Source organism: Pseudonaja textilis, chromosome 5 (genome assembly GCF_049901715.1).
Source record: "Pseudonaja textilis isolate UNSWEBS1 chromosome 5, rPseTex1.2, whole genome shotgun sequence".
Taxonomy (NCBI): Eukaryota; Metazoa; Chordata; class Lepidosauria; order Squamata; family Elapidae; genus Pseudonaja; species Pseudonaja textilis.
This window is the reverse complement of record NC_141994.1, coordinates 23,961,908-23,982,734: the sequence shown is the minus strand read 5'-3', so window position 1 is coordinate 23,982,734 and position 20,827 is coordinate 23,961,908. Positions and strand designations below refer to the sequence as shown.

General features: G+C 44.7%; 1 protein-coding gene across 1 annotated transcript in view; it reads left to right on the top strand.

The window, feature by feature from the left end:
• The window catches only part of LAMB4 (laminin subunit beta 4), a 58,310-nt gene that overhangs the window by 15,353 nt on the left and 22,130 nt on the right, over nucleotides 1–20,827 (top strand). Inside the window, 12 exon segments of the mRNA XM_087935516.1 lie at nucleotides 103–212; nucleotides 2,189–2,268; nucleotides 3,917–4,067; nucleotides 10,122–10,253; nucleotides 10,959–11,144; nucleotides 12,248–12,369; nucleotides 13,883–14,003; nucleotides 15,361–15,538; nucleotides 16,336–16,373; nucleotides 16,375–16,480; nucleotides 17,484–17,715; nucleotides 18,767–18,924. Coding sequence (XP_087791642.1) covers nucleotides 103–212; nucleotides 2,189–2,268; nucleotides 3,917–4,067; nucleotides 10,122–10,253; nucleotides 10,959–11,144; nucleotides 12,248–12,369; nucleotides 13,883–14,003; nucleotides 15,361–15,538; nucleotides 16,336–16,373; nucleotides 16,375–16,480; nucleotides 17,484–17,715; nucleotides 18,767–18,924 — 1,614 coding nt within the window.

Below are 20,827 nucleotides of genomic sequence, written 5' to 3'. Positions count from 1 at the left end.
GAACCGGTAGGAAACAATTTGGAAATCCACCAGTGCCATCAGAGCGTTTGTGCTGCCATCCATTTCTCATCCAAATGATGATCTGGAATTCTGTCTTTTCAGCTTGCAGGTGTGACCCAAAGGGAAGTTTGCCTTTCTCTCTTTGCAACCCAGAATCAGGAAAGTGTGTGTGCCAGGAATTTGTCACTGGACAACGTTGTGAACACTGTCTTGTATGTATTGAGAAGTTTTTCAACTAGAGTATCTTGCTTAGGACTTTCCTTGGTGTGATACAAAATAAACACAGTCACAAAAACAGGTGAAGCCCCTTTTATTCCTTCACTTTGCTTCAAAGCTCCAAATATCCTTAACTGGAGACAAAAAACTCCCCCACGAGCAGTTACGAAAAGGAGGAAATGCCATTTAAACTAAAAATGCCTATAAATTCTAAAGAATAAAAACAACAAAACCACATTGAAGCAATTAAGGGAACCAGGCAAGATAAGGGCTTGAAGACGTCCACTGGGAAGGACGCCAAATTCAGAGAGGAATGACAGACCAGAAATATTTCCACGCTTTGTTTCCAGCACTGGCCCATACGCATGTCCATCCTTTTAACCAGTTGTCACAGCCGCAGCCCATGAAGAGGATCAACGCCCTTTCCTCCCTGTAGACCACGCCATTCCCGTCTCTCCCTTATTCTCTCCTCCCTGTTTGCCCTTGGATGGAGAGGGGATGGGCCTGGATCCTCCTCTGACTGCCCAGCCGGCCTCTGCCCTTCCCCAGCCTCCTCCACAACCTCCGGAGCCACACCTCCACTCCCTATCAGCTATTCTTCCTCGCCCTTGGAGTTAGTCTCCAACAGATGCATGACACCTGGTGTTGTTCCCTCTCTTTGCTCTTTCTTTTAATCCAAATATCAGGGTCAGGTAATCCTCAACTTACAGCAGTTTATTTAGTGACTGTTCAAAGTTACAATGGCACTAAAAACAAAGTACTTATGACTGTTTCTCACACTCATAACCATTGCAGCATCCCTGTGTCGTGTGATCAAAATTCAGCCGCTTGGCAACTGCTTTGTATTTATGATGGTTGAAGTGTCCTGGGGGTTGTGTGATCCCGTTTTAGGAACTTCTGATAAGTAAAGTCAATGGGGAAGCCAGATTCATTTAACAACTAGATTATTAACTTAACATCTGCAGTGATCCATCTAACTGCATTCCCACTCATGCTAGTAATACTGTTAATAAATTTGCAGATGATACAACAGTGGTGGGACCCATCTCCGGGGACGGATGGGTCTGCCTACTGAGATGAGGTGGACTGGTTGCTTTCGTGGTGGGGAGACAATAACTTGGTCCTCAACCCCAATAAGACCAAGGAGCTTATAGTGGACTACAGAAGGAACAGATCAGACATCCAGCCCTTGCTTATCAAGGGAGACTGAGTGGAGCAAGTGGCCAGTTTTAAGTTTCTGGGTGTTATCCTAAAATAGGACCTGACCTGGGGTGCCCACATTGCAACACTGCTCAAAAAGGCCCAGCAGAGATTACGCTACCTGAGACTTCTCAGAAAACAACAACTGAATGGAAAACTGCTGGTGACCTTCTACCGCTGCACCATAAACAGTATCTTAACTTACTGCACCTCCGTATGGTTTGCCAATTGCACAGGGGCAGATGGGAAAGCACTCCAGAGGGTAAAGGTCATTGCCCAGAGGATCATTGGTTGCCTTCTCCCCTCTTTGGAAGAGCTTTATAGCTCCCGCTGCCTTAAGAAAGCTCAAAACATTCTCAAAGATCCATCTCATCCTGGGAACCTTTTTTTTTTGAACTATTACCATCTGGCAGCCAGTACAGAATAATAAAACAGACAAGCAGGCTGAAAAACAGCTTCTATCCCAGGGCAGTAGCTCTATTGAATTCTACTGAATAGTACACTGAAGATGGCATTTTATTTTATTGTAGGATGTGCAATGACCATAAAGTAAACTAAACTAAACTTCTGCGACAAGAAAGGCCGTAAAATGAGACAGAGCTCACTTTACCATTGTGGCAAGAAAGGTCGTAAAACGGGGCAAAACTCACTGAACAAATGTCTCAGTTAGCAACAGAAATTTTGGACTCGATTGTGGTCGTAAGTTGAGGACCACCTGTGTATTTTTAATTGAATGGGGTAATGACTCCATTTCATTTCTTTTCCATTGTAGGAAGGATACTGGGGTCTTGGAAGTCACGTTTATGGATGCTCTGCGTGTGATTGTGACATTGGTGGCGCCTACAATTATTCGTAAGTTTCTATTTTAGCTCCTTCACAATATTTAGAGAAAAAAAAATAACCTAACTGTCCCCTAGAAAATAAAGAGAGGTACTAAAGATTTGTCTTTAAAAGAAAGCAATTTTTTTATTTCTTGTGTATTGGACCCATAGCTAACCATACCTATGGATATGTGCATTAATTTGAAATATCAGACCATCTGAATCAGGAGTGTCAAACTCAAGGCCAGGGGGCGGAACTGGCCCGCAGGGTGTGTCAGTGTTTCAGAAAACCTCAACACCAACCAATAACTCTGAGGCAGACATTGTGATGACCCGGGGTGTGGCACAAAGGCAACACAGTCACATAAGCAATAAGTGTCCTTTTATTATCTCCAACTTTGTTCCCAATGTCCAGGTTAAACTCTCCTAGGAACAGTCTTTAACTATAGAAAATTCAGTCCAAAACAAGATACATACGAACAGTAATTAAAAATCCAAACAAACCAAACTGAAGTAATTAGCTTGACAGGGCAGGAGAAGGAATTTCAGACTTGAAAGCACAGCAAAATTCACACAGTTAGGAAGATGCCAAGAACACAGAAAAGCCATTATAATATAAGATAAATTCACATTTGCTCCCAACAGCTTGCTGCATGCAGCTTCCTTTTTTAAACACTGTGTTCCCGGCTGCAGCTAATGAAGGGAATCAGGGCCCTTTTCTCTCCCGTAAGCCATGCAACTCATGTTGGAGGTGTCCAGTCCCCTGCTCAAGTAGGAGAACCTACACTATCTCAGATAAGTGGCTGTTCAGTCTCTTCTTAAAGACCTCCAGGGATGGACCGTCCACAACTTCTGGAGGAAAGCTGTTCCACTGGTTAATTGTCCTCACTGTTAGGAAATTTCTCCTTAATTCCAAGTTGCTTCTCTCTAGAATAAGTTGACCCCCTCTTCTTTGTGGCAGCCCCCTCAAATATTGAAATATTGCTATCATGTCACCCCTCATTCTTCTTTTCTCTAGACCAGACAAACCCAATTCCTGCAACCATTTTTCATATGTTTTGGTCTCCAGGCCTTCGATCATTTTAGTTGCTCTTCTCTGAACTTTTTCCAAGGTCTCAGCATCTGTTTGTAGTACGGTGACCAAAATTGGTTGCGGTATTTCAGGTGTGGCCTTACTAGAGTTTTATAAAGTGGCATTAATACTTCATGTGATCTTGATTCTATGACTCTGTTTATGCCACCCAGGATTGTATTCGCTTTTTTTGCTGCTGCACACACTGCTGGCTCATATTCAAGTGATCATCCACTAAGACTCCCTCTCACAGTTCCTGTTTTTGAGCCAGGGCTCACCTAATCTATACTTATACCTTTAATTTTTCCTGCCTAAATGTAAAACTTTTCTTTTCTCCACATTGAAATTCATTTTGTTGGGTAGGGCCCTTTGTTCAAGTTTGCCAAAATCTTTTTGGATCTTGAGCTTAACATTGTCGTAAGAAAAGTCATAAAAAGCGGGCAAAACTCATTTAGCAAATGTTTCACTTAACAACATAAATTTGGGGTCCAATTGTGGCCGTAAGTCGAGGACCACCTGCAATTGGTCAGAAAACTATTTTGAAGTCATAGTTTAGTTTTCCTTACCTTCTTTTCACATTTTACTTTCCACTGTTGTTTCCTCCTAGGTGCGCACCTACCGACGGACAGTGTGACTGCAGAACTAATATAGTAGGCCGACAATGTAGTGACCCAGCTGCAGGCTACTTTTTCTTACCTTTGGATTATTATATATATGAAGCTGAAGATTCAGCGCCACTCCTTGGACCTCTGCCCTTGGTATTTTAATGAACTTTGCTCCGGGTTACAAATAGTACAGATTAACGTGTAGGATAGTCCTTTCTGGACCGGCAGGAAGCAGAAGACAAAGATGGAAAACTAAAATTACAGGAAAAAGGAATGAGCATATTTTATTTATTTGTGGCTTGCCAGGAACAGCGTAGTGGTTTAGAGGTGAAGGTGCTTGCCTCCAGTGATGAGATTCAGCCAATTCGCACTGGTTCAGGAGAACTGGTTGTTAAATTACCCACCCATCTCCACTATCAAAGTGGATCCTGGGTGCTGCATTGCGCTGCAATGGAGAAACGGGCAATGGAGTGACCAGTGCAAGGGAAGGAGAAGGCCACTTTCCCTCTTTCTTCTCCCTGCTCCTCCCCCTTCCCCCATGCCAGCCGCTCCATTTCCTGTTTCTCCATTGCAGCACAGTAGCCAGGATCCACTTTGATAGTGCGGGGAGGTGGTATAATTTAACAACCAGTTTGCCCAGGGTCAGGTTGGCCATCGCAGGAGGCTCATCCTATATGGTGGTGGAGGTGGAGGATAGGGATGGGCCTCCCACGACAGCCTATCTGACCCTGGGTGAACCGGTTGTTAAATTATTTGAATTTCACCACTGGTAGTCTCCCATTTGGAAGGTTGTGAGTTTAATCCTAGGCAGCAGCAGATGTTTCTCTCTTAAAGCGCAAAGAGAAAATATCTGCTGTGAATTCCTCATCGGCATCAGGAAGGACATCTGGCCACTAATGGCTCAGCTCCATCCAATCGCCTCAATTCCATAAAAATATGTGCAGCTGCCATATTTAGAGTAGCTTTCCCCAACCTGGCCTACTGAAAGATGTTTATCTTCCTTCTCTTTCTCTTTGTGATTCCCCCCCTCCTTCTTTTCAGAAGTATAATAACTTCTGAAAATGGAGGTTTAACTTCCTTCCATTTAAATTTGTTGTTCAAAATGGTGGAAAGTTCCATTTCTACAGGGAAATGGGGACACAGGTTAAATTCTGCCATTTCCATGTTTGCCTAATCATTCACAGTATGATTGCATGGAATGTATTTGTTGTGGAGCGGCGGAGGAACGAGGCTGAACCAGAGTGAAACGTAAAAGGCTTTATTGCAATGAATAAAGGGTTGCCGCATCTGCCTTCTCGCTAGGCAGGCTAGCTGGCGGCAACGGAGCTGGCACTGCTCGACAGCCGCCTTTTATAGCCGGCTGTCAAACGGTGCCAGCCAATGGGAGCGGCTGGTGCTCCCGCTCAAACAGCGGACCTGGTTGGGGACTCCAACCAGTCCCAAAGACATAACACTCCTTTCCCCCAGCTGGGAGCATGCGTAGTCCTTCAGGTAAGTTGGTTGTCTGCGCTGGCGGCCAGAACGTCGCAACCCGGGCAAGCTGCTGGCTGGCGTCAAGTCCTTGCCCCCGGGAATTGTCTTGGAGGTTGTTGGGAAGTGGGTTCGGTCAGGTGTGGTGCTCTGTGAATTAGGTAAGTCCCCATGTTCGGGCTGACCTTGGCGAGTCGCTTGGTCCGGCCGGCAGACAGGTTCGCTTGGCTGTTGGTTTGGTGTCCCTTGTTGACAGCTCGGGCCCTCCAGCAAACTCTCCTGGTCGATGGGGTAGATCGGATCCTGCAGGGAGTTCCCGACTGGGTAGGCTGGTACCGGCAGGGAGTCCTCGGTGCTAGGAGGTTGGGCTGGGTTGGTATCAGCTGTGCTTCTCCATCGCCTTCTGAGCTGGTCACGTGCCTCGCCACAGGCGTCCATCTTCCAGGAGGACCCTGTAGGATCTAGGACCTGTGACTGACACAACTTGACCTGGTACCCACAGAGGATCCCCTGCATAATTCCTGGCGTACACCAGGTCATGCAAGGCAAAGTCCCTGACCAAACTGTCAGATCCTAAAGGGGTGTCCGGGCAGTAGTGGGGTGCAACCTGTCCAGGGTGGTCCTAAGGCGTCTCCCCATCAAGAGCTCGGCAGGGGATTTATTTGTAGCGGTGCATGGCGTCGTATGTATGTTGGCTCAGGAGGTAACGTGACAGTTTGGAATGCCAGTTTTCCTGGCCAAACCTGGCAAGTGCCTCTTTTGCTGACCTGACTGCCCTCTCAGCCATCCCGTTACTAGCGGGGTGAAAGGGGCTGTAAGGATGTGTCTGATGCCCAAGTTGGCAACGTACATGCTAAACTCACATGACATGAACTGGGGCCATTGTCAGACACCAGTGTGTCAGGAGCCCATGGGTAATGAAGAAGCGGGTCAGGGCCTTAACAATTGCTTGAGTGGTTGTCGAGGGTAGTAGGGCCAAGTCTATCCATTTGGAATAAGAGTCTACTACAACCAAGAAGGTCCTGCCATGTACTGGTCCAGCCAGGTCGATGTGCAGGCGAGACCAAGGACCACTAGCACTCTCCCACTTGGTAGGCGTGGCTGCTGGTAGGGCAGCCCTGGTTTCTTGGCAAGGTTGGCATGAGCTTACCCAGTTGGAGATTTGGGCATCCATGCCGGGCCACCAAACGTAGCTGCGGGCCAGAGCCTTCATCCTTACGATGCCGGGTGGCCCTCGTGAAGTACCTTCAGGATGGGTACACGAAGAGTGGCTGGGATGACTACCCTTGTCCCCCACAACAGACATCCTTGTAGTTTCGACAATTCCTGCTTACGGGTTTTGAAAGGAGCAAAGTCAGCGGTGTATTGTGTTTCCGCCACCCTTCCCACCCAGTCCATAACTTGGGCAATTATTCTGTCTTTTTTTGAGTGCGCAGCAATGTCCTCGGCTGTAACCGGCAATTTAAATTCGTTAACTTCAAAAATGGCATGAACAGGTGCTGGGTCTTCGACTGGGACTGGTAGGGGCAGCGACTAAGGGCATCGGCGTGACTCAAGTTTTTCAGGGCGATGCACCAACTTGAATGAATAAGCGGCCAGGAACAAAGTCCACCTGGTCATTCTAGGTGATAGTACCTGTGGGGTTTGCTTATCCCCTGATAACAGCCCCAGGAGTGGTTTATGGTCGGTTATAAGTTCAAAATGGTGCCCAAACAAAAATTCATGAAACTTTTTACTGCAGCTACTGCAGCCAAGGCCTCCTTATCAATTTGGCTGTAGTTCCTTTCTGCAGTAGAGAAGGTCCTAGAGAAGAAAGCGATTGGTGCCTCGGAACCGTTGGGAAGCCTGTGGCTCAGAACAGCCCCAATCCCAAGGGGATGCATCAGCAGCTAGGACCAGGGAAGTCGTTGATCAAATTGGATTAAGACTGCCTCAGATGTGAGTAAGGATTTGACTGACTTGAAGGCATGGGCTTCTTTGGGTCCCCAATGCCAGGGGGATTCTTTGTCTAACAGTCTGTGTAAGGGTTCAGCAATAGGTGCTTTGTGCGGGAGAAATGAGGCGTAAAAGTTTAGTAGCCCCAGAAAGGCTTGGAGCTCCGTCTTGTTAGTTGGTGTAGGCGCCTCATGGATAGCCTTTACTTTGGATTCGACTGGGTGAATGCCTGAGGCATCTATCCTATACCCCAGAAAGTCCACTTGCCTAGTGGCGATGGCGCACTTCTCCCTTTTAAGTTTGAGGCCATGCTGCCTAAACTTCTCTAGGACTGCTCTGACCCTCTGTATGAGCTGAGGTCTGTCAATTGCTGAGACTAAAATGTCATCGAAGTAAGGGACAACCCCTGGGAGACCTTGGAGAATCCTTTCCATGAGGGATTGGAATATACCCGGGGCTACACTTACGCCGAATTGGAGGCGTTTGCACTTGAATGCCCCTCTATGTGTGACTATGGTTTGTAACTCAGCTGTCTGATCATCCACAGGGAACTGTTGGTATGCCTGGGACATATCTAATTTGGCAAAGATGGTGCCGGGTTTGAAGGTGTGTAACAGGTGTTGAATGACAGGGACAGGGTAGGCGCTGACCTGTAGATAACGATTGAGGGTGGTCTTATAGTCTGCGCAGATTCTTAAACTGCCATCTTTCTTGAGTGGGGTGACTATGGGGTCTCCCATTTGGCAAAGTCAGTTGGTTCTAACACCCCTTGCTTTAGTAACTTATCTAATTCTAAATCTAACTTGGGACGGATGGCGAAAGGCACTCTGCGTGGCTTAAGGCGAAGAGGAATTGCCTGGGGTCCACAGAGAAGGAGATGGGGTGCCAGAATAACAACCCAGCTCGCTGCTAAAAACATCAGAGTAATCTGAGAATAGGGCGTCTACGTCAGAAGTTGAGACAGCATGGATCCCAGTTACACTAAGGCCGAGGAGGGGAACCAATCTAGCCCCAACAGACTGGGGAGGGCACCATTAACAACCACCAAAGGCAAACGGCCTTTAAAGGCTTGGAATTGAACTAAAAACTTGCCTTTCCGAGGACAGGAATGTTCTTGCCCTGGTAGTCCCGCAGTGTCAGGTGGCATCTCTGCAGCTTCTTCTTCGCAAATCTGGGATGAATCTTCTTTAGGGTTTCCCAGGAGATTGAAAGTGCAGATCCCGTGTCTACTTCCATCCTGCAGGGCTTACCTTCTAAAGAAACAGAAATACTGATTTTATTAGGAGTCTGGGAAGTTTGGTTAGCGTGGTAGCAGGTATAGCAGTCCTCCACTTGCCTTTGGAAAGTATTAGGTGGTGGAGGTCTTTGAGGAAAGGCTCGCCCTGCTTGGCAGATTCTAGCGAGGTGGCCTTTCTTTTGACAATTCAGGCAGATGGCGTTCTTAAACCTGCAGGATGCCCTAGAGTGGGAGCCCCCGCAAGCTAGGCAAATGGGAGGTTGCTTGGGGGTGAAGTTGTTTCTCTGTCCTGCTCCTACCTGTGAAGGCTTTTGTTGCTTAAGGCAGTTAATGTCTGTTGAGTCCATGGGGTCTTCTTCAAGGAAAACTTCCTCTGAATGGATGGTGGAACTGCTGGGTTTTACAGGAGTTCCTTGAATTTCAGCTGCTGATTGGGCAGAGAGCTCAGCAGCTTGGGCTTCCTCCACGGCTAAAGCTAGGTTTAAGTCCTTTTTTGCTAGCAAACGTCTTTGAAGCCTAAGATCTCTAACCCCACAGACGATCTGGTCTAATAACATGTCTTCTAGGTAGTCTCTGAAACCACACTGTAAGGCAGCTGTCCTCAGAGCTGCCACATACTCATTAATTGACTCTCCCTCAGCCTGTTTTCTGGTTGGAAAGCATATCTCCTGGCTATCTGGGATGGCTTAGGTGAGTAGTGGTTGGAGAGGATCTCTTGGAGTTCATCCCACGGAATGCTCCTGATAGTGCGAGGAGCAACTAGTGCTGTAGCGGTGTCAAAAACCGCAGCCCCACAGTAGCTGAGGAAATAGGATTTTTCCTGTGCTAGCAGCATCTGCTAAACCGATGGCATCGAGGAAGTAGCTGAAACAGTTTTGTATGAGTCCCACGTTTCCTCGGCTGGCTTGAATGGCGGGAATGGCGGATTGGCATTCATTTTGGAAACGGCAGGGCTTGTCCCTTCAGTCTTGATTCAAAATTCGCTCTTAGAAGAGCGCTTGCGGCTGCGCTTATCAGGCGGTGTCTGTCTCTCCGGCTACGGAGGCTTTTTGAATTCGCACCCTTGTGAGCGCCCGGCTGCGGCTTCAGCGCCCGTGACTTCGCTCTAGTGACTACAGCTCAAACCCGGAGGCTTTTTGAATTTTGCGCTCTTTGTGAGCATCGGCGGCTTCAGCGCCCGTGGCTCGCTCTATGTGGCTTCAGCTCTTCGGAATCGCACTACTGGTAGCCTCTGATCGCATCCCGCCCTCGTCGCCAGTGTTGTGGAGCGGCGGAGGAACGAGGCTGAACCAGAGTGAAACGTAAAAGGCTTTATTGCAATGAATAAAGGGTTGCCGCGTCTGCCTTCTCGCTAGGCAGGCTAGCTGGCGGCAACGGAGCTGGCACTGCTCGACAGCCGCCTTTTATAGCCGGCTGTCAAACGGTGCCAGCCAATGGGAGCGGCTGGTGCTCCCGCTCAAACAGCGGACCTGGTTGGGGACTCCAACCAGTCCCAAAGACATAACAGTATTTCTACCACTAACTCTCAGATTCTGATACTGTTATCATTTCAATATATTTATAAGGTTCAACCAACAACCATGCCACGCTGTGATGTCTATTTTCAGCAACGAGGCTATGATTTCACAATTGAAAATGGGAAAATTGTCTTGAAGAAGATGAAAAAAAGGGGCAACAGAAAACTGACAGCTGGACCAGTAAATCTAATGTTTTTCTTAATTTTTTAAAATTAATATTTACTAGCTTGATACCCGTGCTTCGCTACGAAATTACATGGGTGGGCTTAGTTTTGGGGGAGGAAAATAAGGGGGGGGGGGGGAATTCTGCCTCTGCCTACCAGGATCTATCAGTATTCATCTGGCTAGCATCCTGGTCAGTGTGTGAGAGAGTTGAGGGCTGTTTGGAAACTGAAGCAGCATTTGCTGTGTGAGCAAGAAGGAGACAGCAAGGAGTCTGGGTGTAGCTTAGCTCAACTGTTGCGTACTAAAGCTGCTTACTGCTGTGAAACTGAAATGGAAACTCCTCTCCTCTGCTTGTGTTTTGCATTTGGAAGAGATTTTGTTTCAGGTGGGGAGGGGAAGTAGAACTCCTCAGCATCAGAGCGTGTTAATAATAATAATATAGCAAATACTAATGCTCTGATGGTCATTTCAAAAAATCCTTTTTTAGTGAGCATCTAGAAGCCAAGAGGCAGATACTGGCCAAATTTCAAGTTTGTAGGCTTTACAGTTCTGGAGATTTTGTGATGATGCATGAGTGGTATTTCGCTTTTATATAGAGAGAGATAGAAACTTTTTTTTCTGAAGCAACAAAAGACCAAAAAGCATGGTGCTTATTCTGCCAGTTTATTTGGATGCACTTGGCTACTAGAATAAAGGTGTTGTTTTAAAACCCTCTTTTAGAATCCGGTTCCGTTCAGCAGAAACCCGGCTCTGAATATTGTGATTAAAGAGGTTGTGCCTGGAAAACCCATGACGTGGTCAGGACTGGGTTTTGTCCGTGTGCAAAGCAAAGCAGGATTACGTTTTTTGATCAACAACATTCCATTTCTGATGGACTTTAATGTCATTGTCCGTTATGAGCCAGAGGTAATTATTATATTCCTAATTATTTCAGTATCTTAATAGAGACCCAGACTAAACTGAAAACTGTCAGATTTATCTTGGTTTGTCGTGTTTATATCCATTTTCAACTCTCAGTATGATGGATCCAAGGATTTTCTCATAGACTGCAATCAAAGAATGATCCCTGTTGAAACAAAAGGCCTTCGGATGTGAGGTGTATATACAATTGTGTGATTTTCTATCACCATTGATTAGAGCAGGGGTAACCAACCTTTTGGACCTCAGGGACCACCAAGCTCATAATTTTAAATCCCGCAGACCAGAGACCCTAGGAAAATCCTAACAAAAGTCTGCAGGAAAATTCCTCACCCCATTTTCCTACTGATCGATCAATCTTTATTTGGGATCACAGGATACTGTCTCCACCTCCATTCTCAGGGAGAGAGAGAGAGAGACTTTTGGCTTCAGACAAGGAAAGCAGCAGAAGTCTTTCTTTCTCTCCCCCCAACTCCACCAGAAATGAGTCTGTCGTGTGAGATTTGTCATGCCGGTGTAGCCTCTTGGAGCAGGATGCCTTGCAGGGTTGGACTAGATGACCTCCAACAAGGATCCTGCTAACTTTGTTATGCTGTTAAAAATAATAAAGACAGGATAACAAACAAACAAACAAATAAATAAATAAATCTCAGTTCTGAGAGGGAGCAAAGTAGGTAATGCAAAGTCCCATATTAAATTTCAGCGTTGACTGAAGGTTTCTTATCTACTGAGCTCAAGGCTCAACAGTTGCTGCTGTGGAAGGTATCATAAAGCAACAAGATGCAGGCGCAAAACTGCCACCTTGCCTTTTAGACAGACAGACACACACACACACACACAAACTCCCCTGTATGCTGATGCCATTGCAATTGTTTGTCCTGCCAAAAATGATTTTCTTTTGGGGAAGCATTAATTAACCAGGAGAACAATTATTTGTAAATAAAAGATATACCTTTCCAACCTCCATTGAGCAGGTGTTTCATTTCCTGGTCCAATAGCTCTTTTTTTTACATCTCTCATAAAGTTAGAAATATTTGCCCTTCGTTTGATCTTGGTGTGTGTGTGTTTTTTCCCCTCACCCAAACATCCAGGCTTCAGATGATTGGAGAGCAACTATTATTGTTAAGTCTTCTGGCTCTGTAGGAAGTGAACACTGCAAGAACCGAGTTGCTCTGGAAGAACCACGGTTCCTTGATTTGCCATCCACAAGGAGGTCTGGTATTCGGTTTTTTAAAAAGATAAAAAATATAATAGAATAGGAAAAGAAAACATAAGAATAAAATAGAACAGAATGGAACGAATAGAATAGAATAAGAAAACATAAGAATAAAATAGAACAGAATGGAATGGAATGAATAGAATAGAATAGAATAGAATAGAATAGAATAGAATAGAATAGAATAGGAATAGAATAGAATAGAATGAATAGAGTAAGGTAGGGCAGGGCAGGGTAGGGCAGGGTAGGGTAGGGTAGAATAGAATAGAATAGAATAGAATAGAATAGAATAGAATAGAATAGAATAGAATAGAATAGAATAGAATAGAACAGAATAAGAAAACATAAGAATAAGAATAAAGTAGAATGGAATGGAACGGAATGGAATCGTATGGAATGAATAGAATAGAGTAGAGTAAAATAGAGTAGGGTGGAGTGGAATAGAGTGGAGTGGCATTGCATGGAAATGAATAGAAAACAACAGAAAACACAATACGAATAAAATAGAACAGAATGGAATGGAATGGAATGAGTGGAGTGGAGTGGAGTGGAGTGGAATGGAATGGAAATGGAGAATAGAATAGAATAGAATAGAATAGAATAGAATAGAATAGAATAAAAAGAAAACATAAGAATAAGAATAAAGTAGAACGGAATGGAACAGAACGGAATGAATAGAGTAGAGTAGAGTGGAGTGGAGTTGGGGTGGCATGGAATGGAATGGAATGGAATGGAATGGAATAGAAAAGAAAAGATAAGAGTAAGAATAAAATAGAATGGAATGGAACAGAACGGAATGAATAGAATAGAATAGAAAAGAATAGAATAGAATAGAATAGAATAGAATAGAATAGAATAGAATAGAATAGAATAGAATAGAATAGAAGAGAAAAGAAAAGAAAAGAAAAGAATAAGAATAAAGTAGAACAGAATGGAATGATCCAGAATGAATAGAGTAGACTAGAGTAGAGTAGAGTATAGTGGAGTGGAGTGAAATAGAATGGAATGAAAAAAAAGAAAAGAAAAGAAAAGAAAAGAAAAGAAAAGAATAAAATAGAACAGAATGGAACAGAATGAGTAGAGTGGAATAGAATAGAATAGAATAAAATAGAATGGAATGGAATGGAAAGGAAAAGAAAAGAAAAGAAAAGAAAAGAAAAGAAAAGAAAAGAAAAGAAAAAAGAAAGGAAAGGAGTGGAAAGGAATGGAATGGAATGGAATGGGATAGGATAGGATAGAACAGAATAGAATAGAATAGAATGGAATGGAATGGAATGGAATGGAATGGAATGGAATGGAATGGAATGGAATAGGACAGGACAGGACAGGACTGAACAGAACAGAACAGAACAGAACAGAATAGAATAGAATAGACACGATTTGCCAGTTCTCTGAACTGCGCAGAATCATAACAACTGGTTCTATAGAACCAGTTCAAACCAGTAGAATCCCATCCCTGGAATAACTGCGTTTTTAAATCCTTAAATGATGCATTAATTCTTTTCAACAGAATTCAGCTTCTATCTACTCCGATATGCTTACAACCAAAGAGAGAATATTTTATAGATGTCTATTTTTCCAAGACTTTAGATCCAGAACCGGAGTCTCAATCCTCCATACTGGTTGATTCAGTAAGTAGCAATGATACAGTCATAATGTTTGTTTTCTGTTTGACTTAATGGATTTGGGGGATCGATTGCTTTCTATTATCTATCAATTTATCCCAACAGTTACACAGGTAGTCTTTGAGTTACAACCGCAATGGAGCCCAACACTTCCATTGTTATGTCAGACATTTGTTAAATGAGTTTTGCCCCATTTCATGACCTTTCTTGCCACCGTTGTTAAGTGAATCAATACAGTTGATAAATTAGTAATCCAGTGGTTAAGTGAATCCAGCTTCCCCATTGATGTTGCTTATCAGAAGGTCGTAAAAGGGGATCACATGACCCCAGGATGCAGTGACCATCAGAAATAGGAGTCAGTTGCCAAGCATCTAAATTTCAATCACGTGACTGTGGGGATGCTACAAAGGTCCTAAGTGTGAAAAATGGTTATAAGTCCCTTTTGTTCCAGTGCCGTTGAAACTTTGAATGGTCACTAAACGAACAGTTATGTTGTGGACTACCTATATTGCAATAATGTATTTGCAATAACGATGCATTTATATGAACTGTCAGGCAATAATTTTATTGTTCTGACCCAAACCTTGTTCCAAGGAAATAGACACGAAACAGAGGTAACAGCAAAACCTTTTAATGATTCTTTACGAATTCCGTTCCTTCATGGTTAAAAGGCTCTTTCAAACTAATTGTCTCTGACAAGAACGAGCCTTGCCAAAGTGGTGCAAGGCTGCCAAGAACACTAGATAAGGTTACTAAGAAATATTTCCAACACAAAGAGTCTCCAAACACTAACGAAGATACTCCGAATGTCCACAAGGCTTGAGTGCAAAAACTTCTTTGCTTCCTACAAAGAACTCCAGTTTCTCAGATGGCTTTTATCTCTTGAGGGAGGGGCCATTTCCTTGCAGCCTTACTCCCACGTCACCTGCGCTGCTGCAGCTGCTCTTTCCTTCAAGTAGCCCTGCGTGCATGCACGTTGGGCATGGGCTCCTTGGGGACCTCTTCATCTCCACTGCCAGCCTCCACAATCTCCAAAGGCAGCACTCCACTCCCTGATGGTCCTGGCCCCATCCCTTCATCACACGCAGGCCCCTCATCTGAGTCCTCACTCTCAGAGATCTCAGCCGTCTTCACCTGTTGCTGGCGAACCACAACACTATTATCATTTCTTTCAACTGTTAAAAATGATACCAGTCGTAAGGCCAAATGACTGCAGGAGCCCTTCAAACATTGTAACTTTGAAACAGGGTCCTATGTAATTTGGGAGCATCTGTCGTAACTTTGGACATTCATTAAGTGATCTGTTGGATCTCGGGGACTAGTTGTATTCTTCGGTGTTTTGCGACTTCTATTAATGTTGTAGATCGGACTCCTCCCTGCCATCGCTTCTGTGGAAAACCTTTGCGATCAAAATGATTTAGAGGAGTTTCGGCAGTATCATTGTGTGGAAAGTGCCTCGGAAATTGGTCCACACATCTTACCGGAAACCTGCGCAAAACTTATCGCGAGTTTGTCTGCCCGGATTCACAATGGTGCCGTCCGTAAGTCCTTGTCTTCTACCTGTTGAAATATTGTATCTCCTCTATTGTATTATCCACATATTGTCATGCTGTGATGACCTGGGGCGTGGCACAAAGGCAACAGTCAGATAATCAGTAGGAGTTCCTTATTAGCTCCAACTTTTTCCCCAATGTCCTGATTACCTTCTGGGCTGGAGAAAAATTCTCCCAGGAACAGCCTTTGGCTGCAGAGAATCAAGTCCAAAATGTGGTCAACAAAAACTGTAACTAGAAGTCCAATCAAGGCAAAATGAGGTAATTAGTTTGGCAGGGCAGGAGCAAGAATTCCAGACGTGAAGGCACGGCAATAATTCCACACAGTTGGGAAGACACCAGGAACACAGATAACCAAAGTCAACACAAGATAAACTCATGTTTGCTCTCAGCAGCTACCGCACGCAGCCTGCATTTCTTTTAAACTCTCATTCCCAGGTGTGGCTAATGAAGGGAATCAGAGCCCTTTCCTCCCCCGTAAGCCACGCAACCCATGTTGCTCTCTTTTCCGTCCCTCCCTGCATGCCCTAGGATGAAGAGGGGGTGGGCCTGGGTCTTCTTCTGAACTCCCTCTCCTTTGTTCTACCTCTTCCCTGCTCTGCCCAGCCGGACTTTGCCCTTCCCCAATTTCCTCCACAGCCAACGGAGCCACCCTCCCACTCCCTGTCAGCTGTCCGGTTTCCTCCTCGGATTCAGACTCTGACAGGGGTATGCACATGCCTTCGTCTGAGTATCTCTTATGTTTTGGGAAATACAGTTATAAAAAAGTATATTTCTCCCCAAAGCCTGCAGGTGCCATCCACAAGGTTCTCTGAATTCCCACCTGCACAAAACTTGGAGGCCAGTGCCAATGCAAACCCAATGTTGTAGGACGCTGTTGCGATAAATGTGCAGCCGGGAGTCACAGCTTCGGGCCCCAAGGTTGCCTTGGTAAGTAACGATCTATGTCCAGTCCAATACACCAATTGTGACCTCTTTTTACTGAATATACGCTTACCCTGAGACGTAAACCTATTGAACAAAATGAAATTCAAGGGTGAGAAATGTAAAGTACTATATTTAGGCAAAAAAACCAAATGCAACGTGGTACCTGGCTCAATAGTAGTAACTGTGAGGGGTGATCTTACAGTCCTAGTGGACAATCACTTAAATATGAGTCCATCAAAAAAAGCCAACACAGTCCTTGGCTGCATTAACAGAGGGATAGAATCAAGATCACATGAAGCATTATTACCAAGGCTTTACAATGCCTTGGTAAGGCCACACTTGGAATCCTCCATCCAGATTGGATGGAGTATTCCAAGAGTCTTTGAGTCTTAGAGGACAACCAGCTAAATAGGAGCCAGCAGTGTGCAGCAGCAGTCAAAAAAGCTAATGCAATCCTAAATTGTATTAACAGAGGGATACAATAGAGATCAAGTGAGGTACTAATACCACTCTATAAAGCCTTAGTAAGACCACACCTAAGAGTACTACATCCAGTTTTGGTCACCACATTATAAAAAAGATGTTGAGACTCTATAAAGTGTACAGAGAAGAGCAACTAGGATGATTAGGGAACTGGAGGCTAAAACATATGATGAATGGTTGCAGGAACATACCATGAATGGTTGCAGGAACTGGGCCTGGCTAGTCTAGTGAAAAGAAGGACCAGGGGAGACATGATAGCAGTCTTCCAATATTTATACATCTGTAGAGGAAGGGGCTCAGAGAGGTTGAGGACTCCATAGTCGTCGTCCTCCTCCTCCTCCTCCTCCTCCTCCTCCTCCTCTTCCTACTCGCAAACCCCATTCCCTACTAGCACTGATGATGCTACCTAGTTTGGCAATGAAACGTCTGCAAGAAAACAACCAAGCTCAGAGAGCACTAAGGATTCCAGATTAACCAAATAAGAGGCCATCTAAAACTGTTGTCTTTTCTTTTGTCAATGTAGCATGTGACTGTCATCCTCAAGGATCAGTAGACACCCTGTGTGACCAGGTGACCGGACAGTGTTCCTGTCGACCGGAAGTAGCCGGCCAGCAGTGCCATCAATGCCTAGTTGGATATTTTGGCTTTCCCCATTGTCGTCCTTGTGCTTGCAACGGCTTCGCAGAACTTTGCAATCCGCGGACTGGAGCGTGTTTGAACTGCACAAACTTCACCACCGGATCTAACTGTGAAAGGTAAAGACCGATGGATAAATAACAGATAATCAGAGTTGGAAGGGACCTTGTAGGTCATCTAGTCCAACCCCCTGCCCAAGCAGGAGACCCTACACCATTTCTGACAGATGGAAATCCAATCTCTTCTTGAAAATCTCAAGTGATGACACTCCCACAACTTCCGAGGGCAACTTCTGTTCCATGGGTTGATTGTTCTGTCAGAAAGTTTCTCCTTATTTCCAGGTTGAATCTCTCCTTGTTCAGTTTCCATCCTTTATTCCCTGTCTGGCCTTCAGGTGCCTTGGAGAATAGCTTGACCCCCTCCTCTCTGTGGCATCCCCTCAAATATTGGAAGACTGCTATCATGTCTCCCCTGGTCCTTCTCTTCACCAGACTAGCTGTACCCAGTTCCTGCAACCGTTCGTCGTATGTTTTAGTCTCCAGTCCCCTCATCATCCTGGTTGCTCTTCTCTATATTTCTTCTAGACTATAGTCTCAACATCTTTTTTATAGTGTGGTGACCAAAACTGGATGCTGTGCTCTAAGTGTGGTCTTACTAAGGCTTTATAGAGTGGTATTAGTACCTCCCTTGATCTTGATTATATCCCTCTGTTAATACAACTTAGGATTGCATTGGCTTTTTTGGCTGCTGCTGCACACGGCTGGCTCCTATTTAGCTGGTTGTCCACGAAGACTCCAAGATCCCTCTCACAGTGTCTGCTATTGAGCCTGGTTTCACCCAGTCTATATGTGTCCTTTTGATTTTTCTTACCTAAGTGTAGGAGTTTACTTTTCTCTACATTGAATTTCATTTTGTTAGATACGGCCCAGTGTTCTAGTCTGTCAAGATCCACCTGGATCTTGAGCCCATCTTCTTGGGTGTTAGCTATTCCTGCCATTAGTATCACCTGCAAATTTGGTAAGTTCCCCACCCCACTTCCCTCTGCAGGGTGTGCATGTTTCTAGGTTCTGTTTTTGTAGTGCTTGTTTAAATTACTTCTCTAAGATGATGTTTTTTTAGCCATTTTATGTGGTATAATGTTTTTTTAAATATTAACTATGTTTGGTGCAGGTGCTTGGATGGGTATTATGGAAATCCCAAGGAAAGAGAACCTTGTCATCCTTGTATGTGCCCAGATTCCCCAACCAGCAAGAGATATTTTGCACATTCCTGTTTCCATGACCCTCAGACCAAAAGGTTAATCTGCAAATGCTTTGTGGGCTACTCAGGTAGGAAACTTTTGCCATCTTCAGATCGCTTTTTGTGGCTAAAGGTTCGCAAAAACAGTATTTGATGTCTAGTCTAGGAAGCTATGCCTCAAATGGTCTATGGACATTCTCAATCATCCAGGTCATGGTTGTCCCAAAGGTGCTTTTATTTTTTTTTCTCAAGAGGCAACTGGACTTTCTGGTTTTTCTTCTGAAGATGTTTTGCTTCTCTTCCAAGGAGCTTCTTCAGCTCTGACTGGCTGGTGGGGAATGGAAGGATTGGTACTCCTTGCAGACAGCTGGTCATTTGCATCCTTTTTAGTGGGTCGTTGAGGCCACTTGGAGGTTTAATCTGTGTCCTCAGGGTCACCTGAGTGGTGCAAATGGGCATGGAGTCTTTTTGGAACTGCTGAAAGGACTGTGTTGTAGACTGGAGATAAATGATGTCATATCCCTCTCCCTCTGTTGAGAAGGGGCTGTCCAATTTGGACATAGATGGTCTCTTGGACCCCCTCTTTCAAACCAGCAGTCCTCTCTGTCCAAAATGTGGACTTTGCCATCTTCAAGAGAGGGGCCTGTGTCTATTAAATGAACCAAGGGAGACATGATAGCAGTCTTCCAATATTTGAGAGGCTGCCCAGAGAGGAGGAAGGAATCAAGCTATTTTCTAAAGCACCTGAAGGCCAGACAAGGAATAATGGATGGAAAGTGAACAAGGAGAGATTCAACCTGGAAATAAGGAGAAACTTTCTGACAATGAGAACAATCAACAATGGAACAGAAGTTGCCTTCAGAAGTTGTGGGAGCTTCATCCCTGGAGGCTTTCAAGAAGAGATTGGGCTGCCATTTGTCAGAAATGGTGTAGGGTCTCCCACTTGGGCAGGGGGTTGGACTAGATGACCTATAAAGTCCCTTCCAACTCTGATTATCTGTATCTGTATCTGAAGATGGACTGCTGAATCTAGTCCCGGTGGATTTGTTCTCCTATGTTGTGCCATGTGCTTGTGAAGTGGTTGTTTTGTTTACCCAACAATTATACTAGTTAGTAGGTTGCTCAGTGTTTATGGAGATTCTCAGTCATCCAAGTCATGACTGTCCCAAAGCTGCTTTTTCAAAAGGCAACGGAATTTTGTTTATGTTTGCTTGAAGATGTTTCTCCCTGAACCAAGGACTGTTTGAAATGAAGGGTGATCTCAGAGGTTCGCTGGAGTGAAAATAGGTTGGAAAATAGGTTGCTCTGAAAGCTGAGAGGTATCGTAAGTGGAACTGGGAACTGAGAAAGAATTGGGATTTCCAGCCCAGAACGAAGGAGAAATTTCCTGACAATGAGAAAAATGAATAAGAGGAGCGGCTTTCCTCCAGAAGTTAAAACTCCAACACTGGAGGTTTTCAAGAAGAGGTTGGACAGCTATTTGTCAGGAATGGTATAGGGCAGTGGTTGCCAACTGGTGAGCCGTAGCCCACTGGTGGTCCGTGAGAAAATTTTGGAGTCCACAGAGAAATGTCACCCGCAGAGCACCCCTTAAAGCAATTAATCCTGGCTGAGCAGGAACACAAGGCTGTGTGGCCCACATGGCTTGCGGGAACTCTCCCCGCCCACTCACTCCTTACCCGGCAAACTTGCCTGCTAAGTTGCTATTTTTCCTTTTTCTTTTTCCCGACCATCAGCTGTTCTACTGTGCCAGGAGATTTAGATTAGCAAGAAATCAGGAAATTGTTGGATCTTTGGCTCTGCTTTTAAGACTGAAGCTTCTATTATTCAGTGCAGACTCAGGTAGCCGATGGCAGAAAGATAGATCTCTGAGTGAATCTGTGATTCTGTGAGCAACTCAATCTGCCTGCCTGCTTTGCCTGATTTTGGGTAAAAGTTGCTCTTTTTTAAATGAAAAAAAATCAATATTTACATAAATATTTATAATATTTA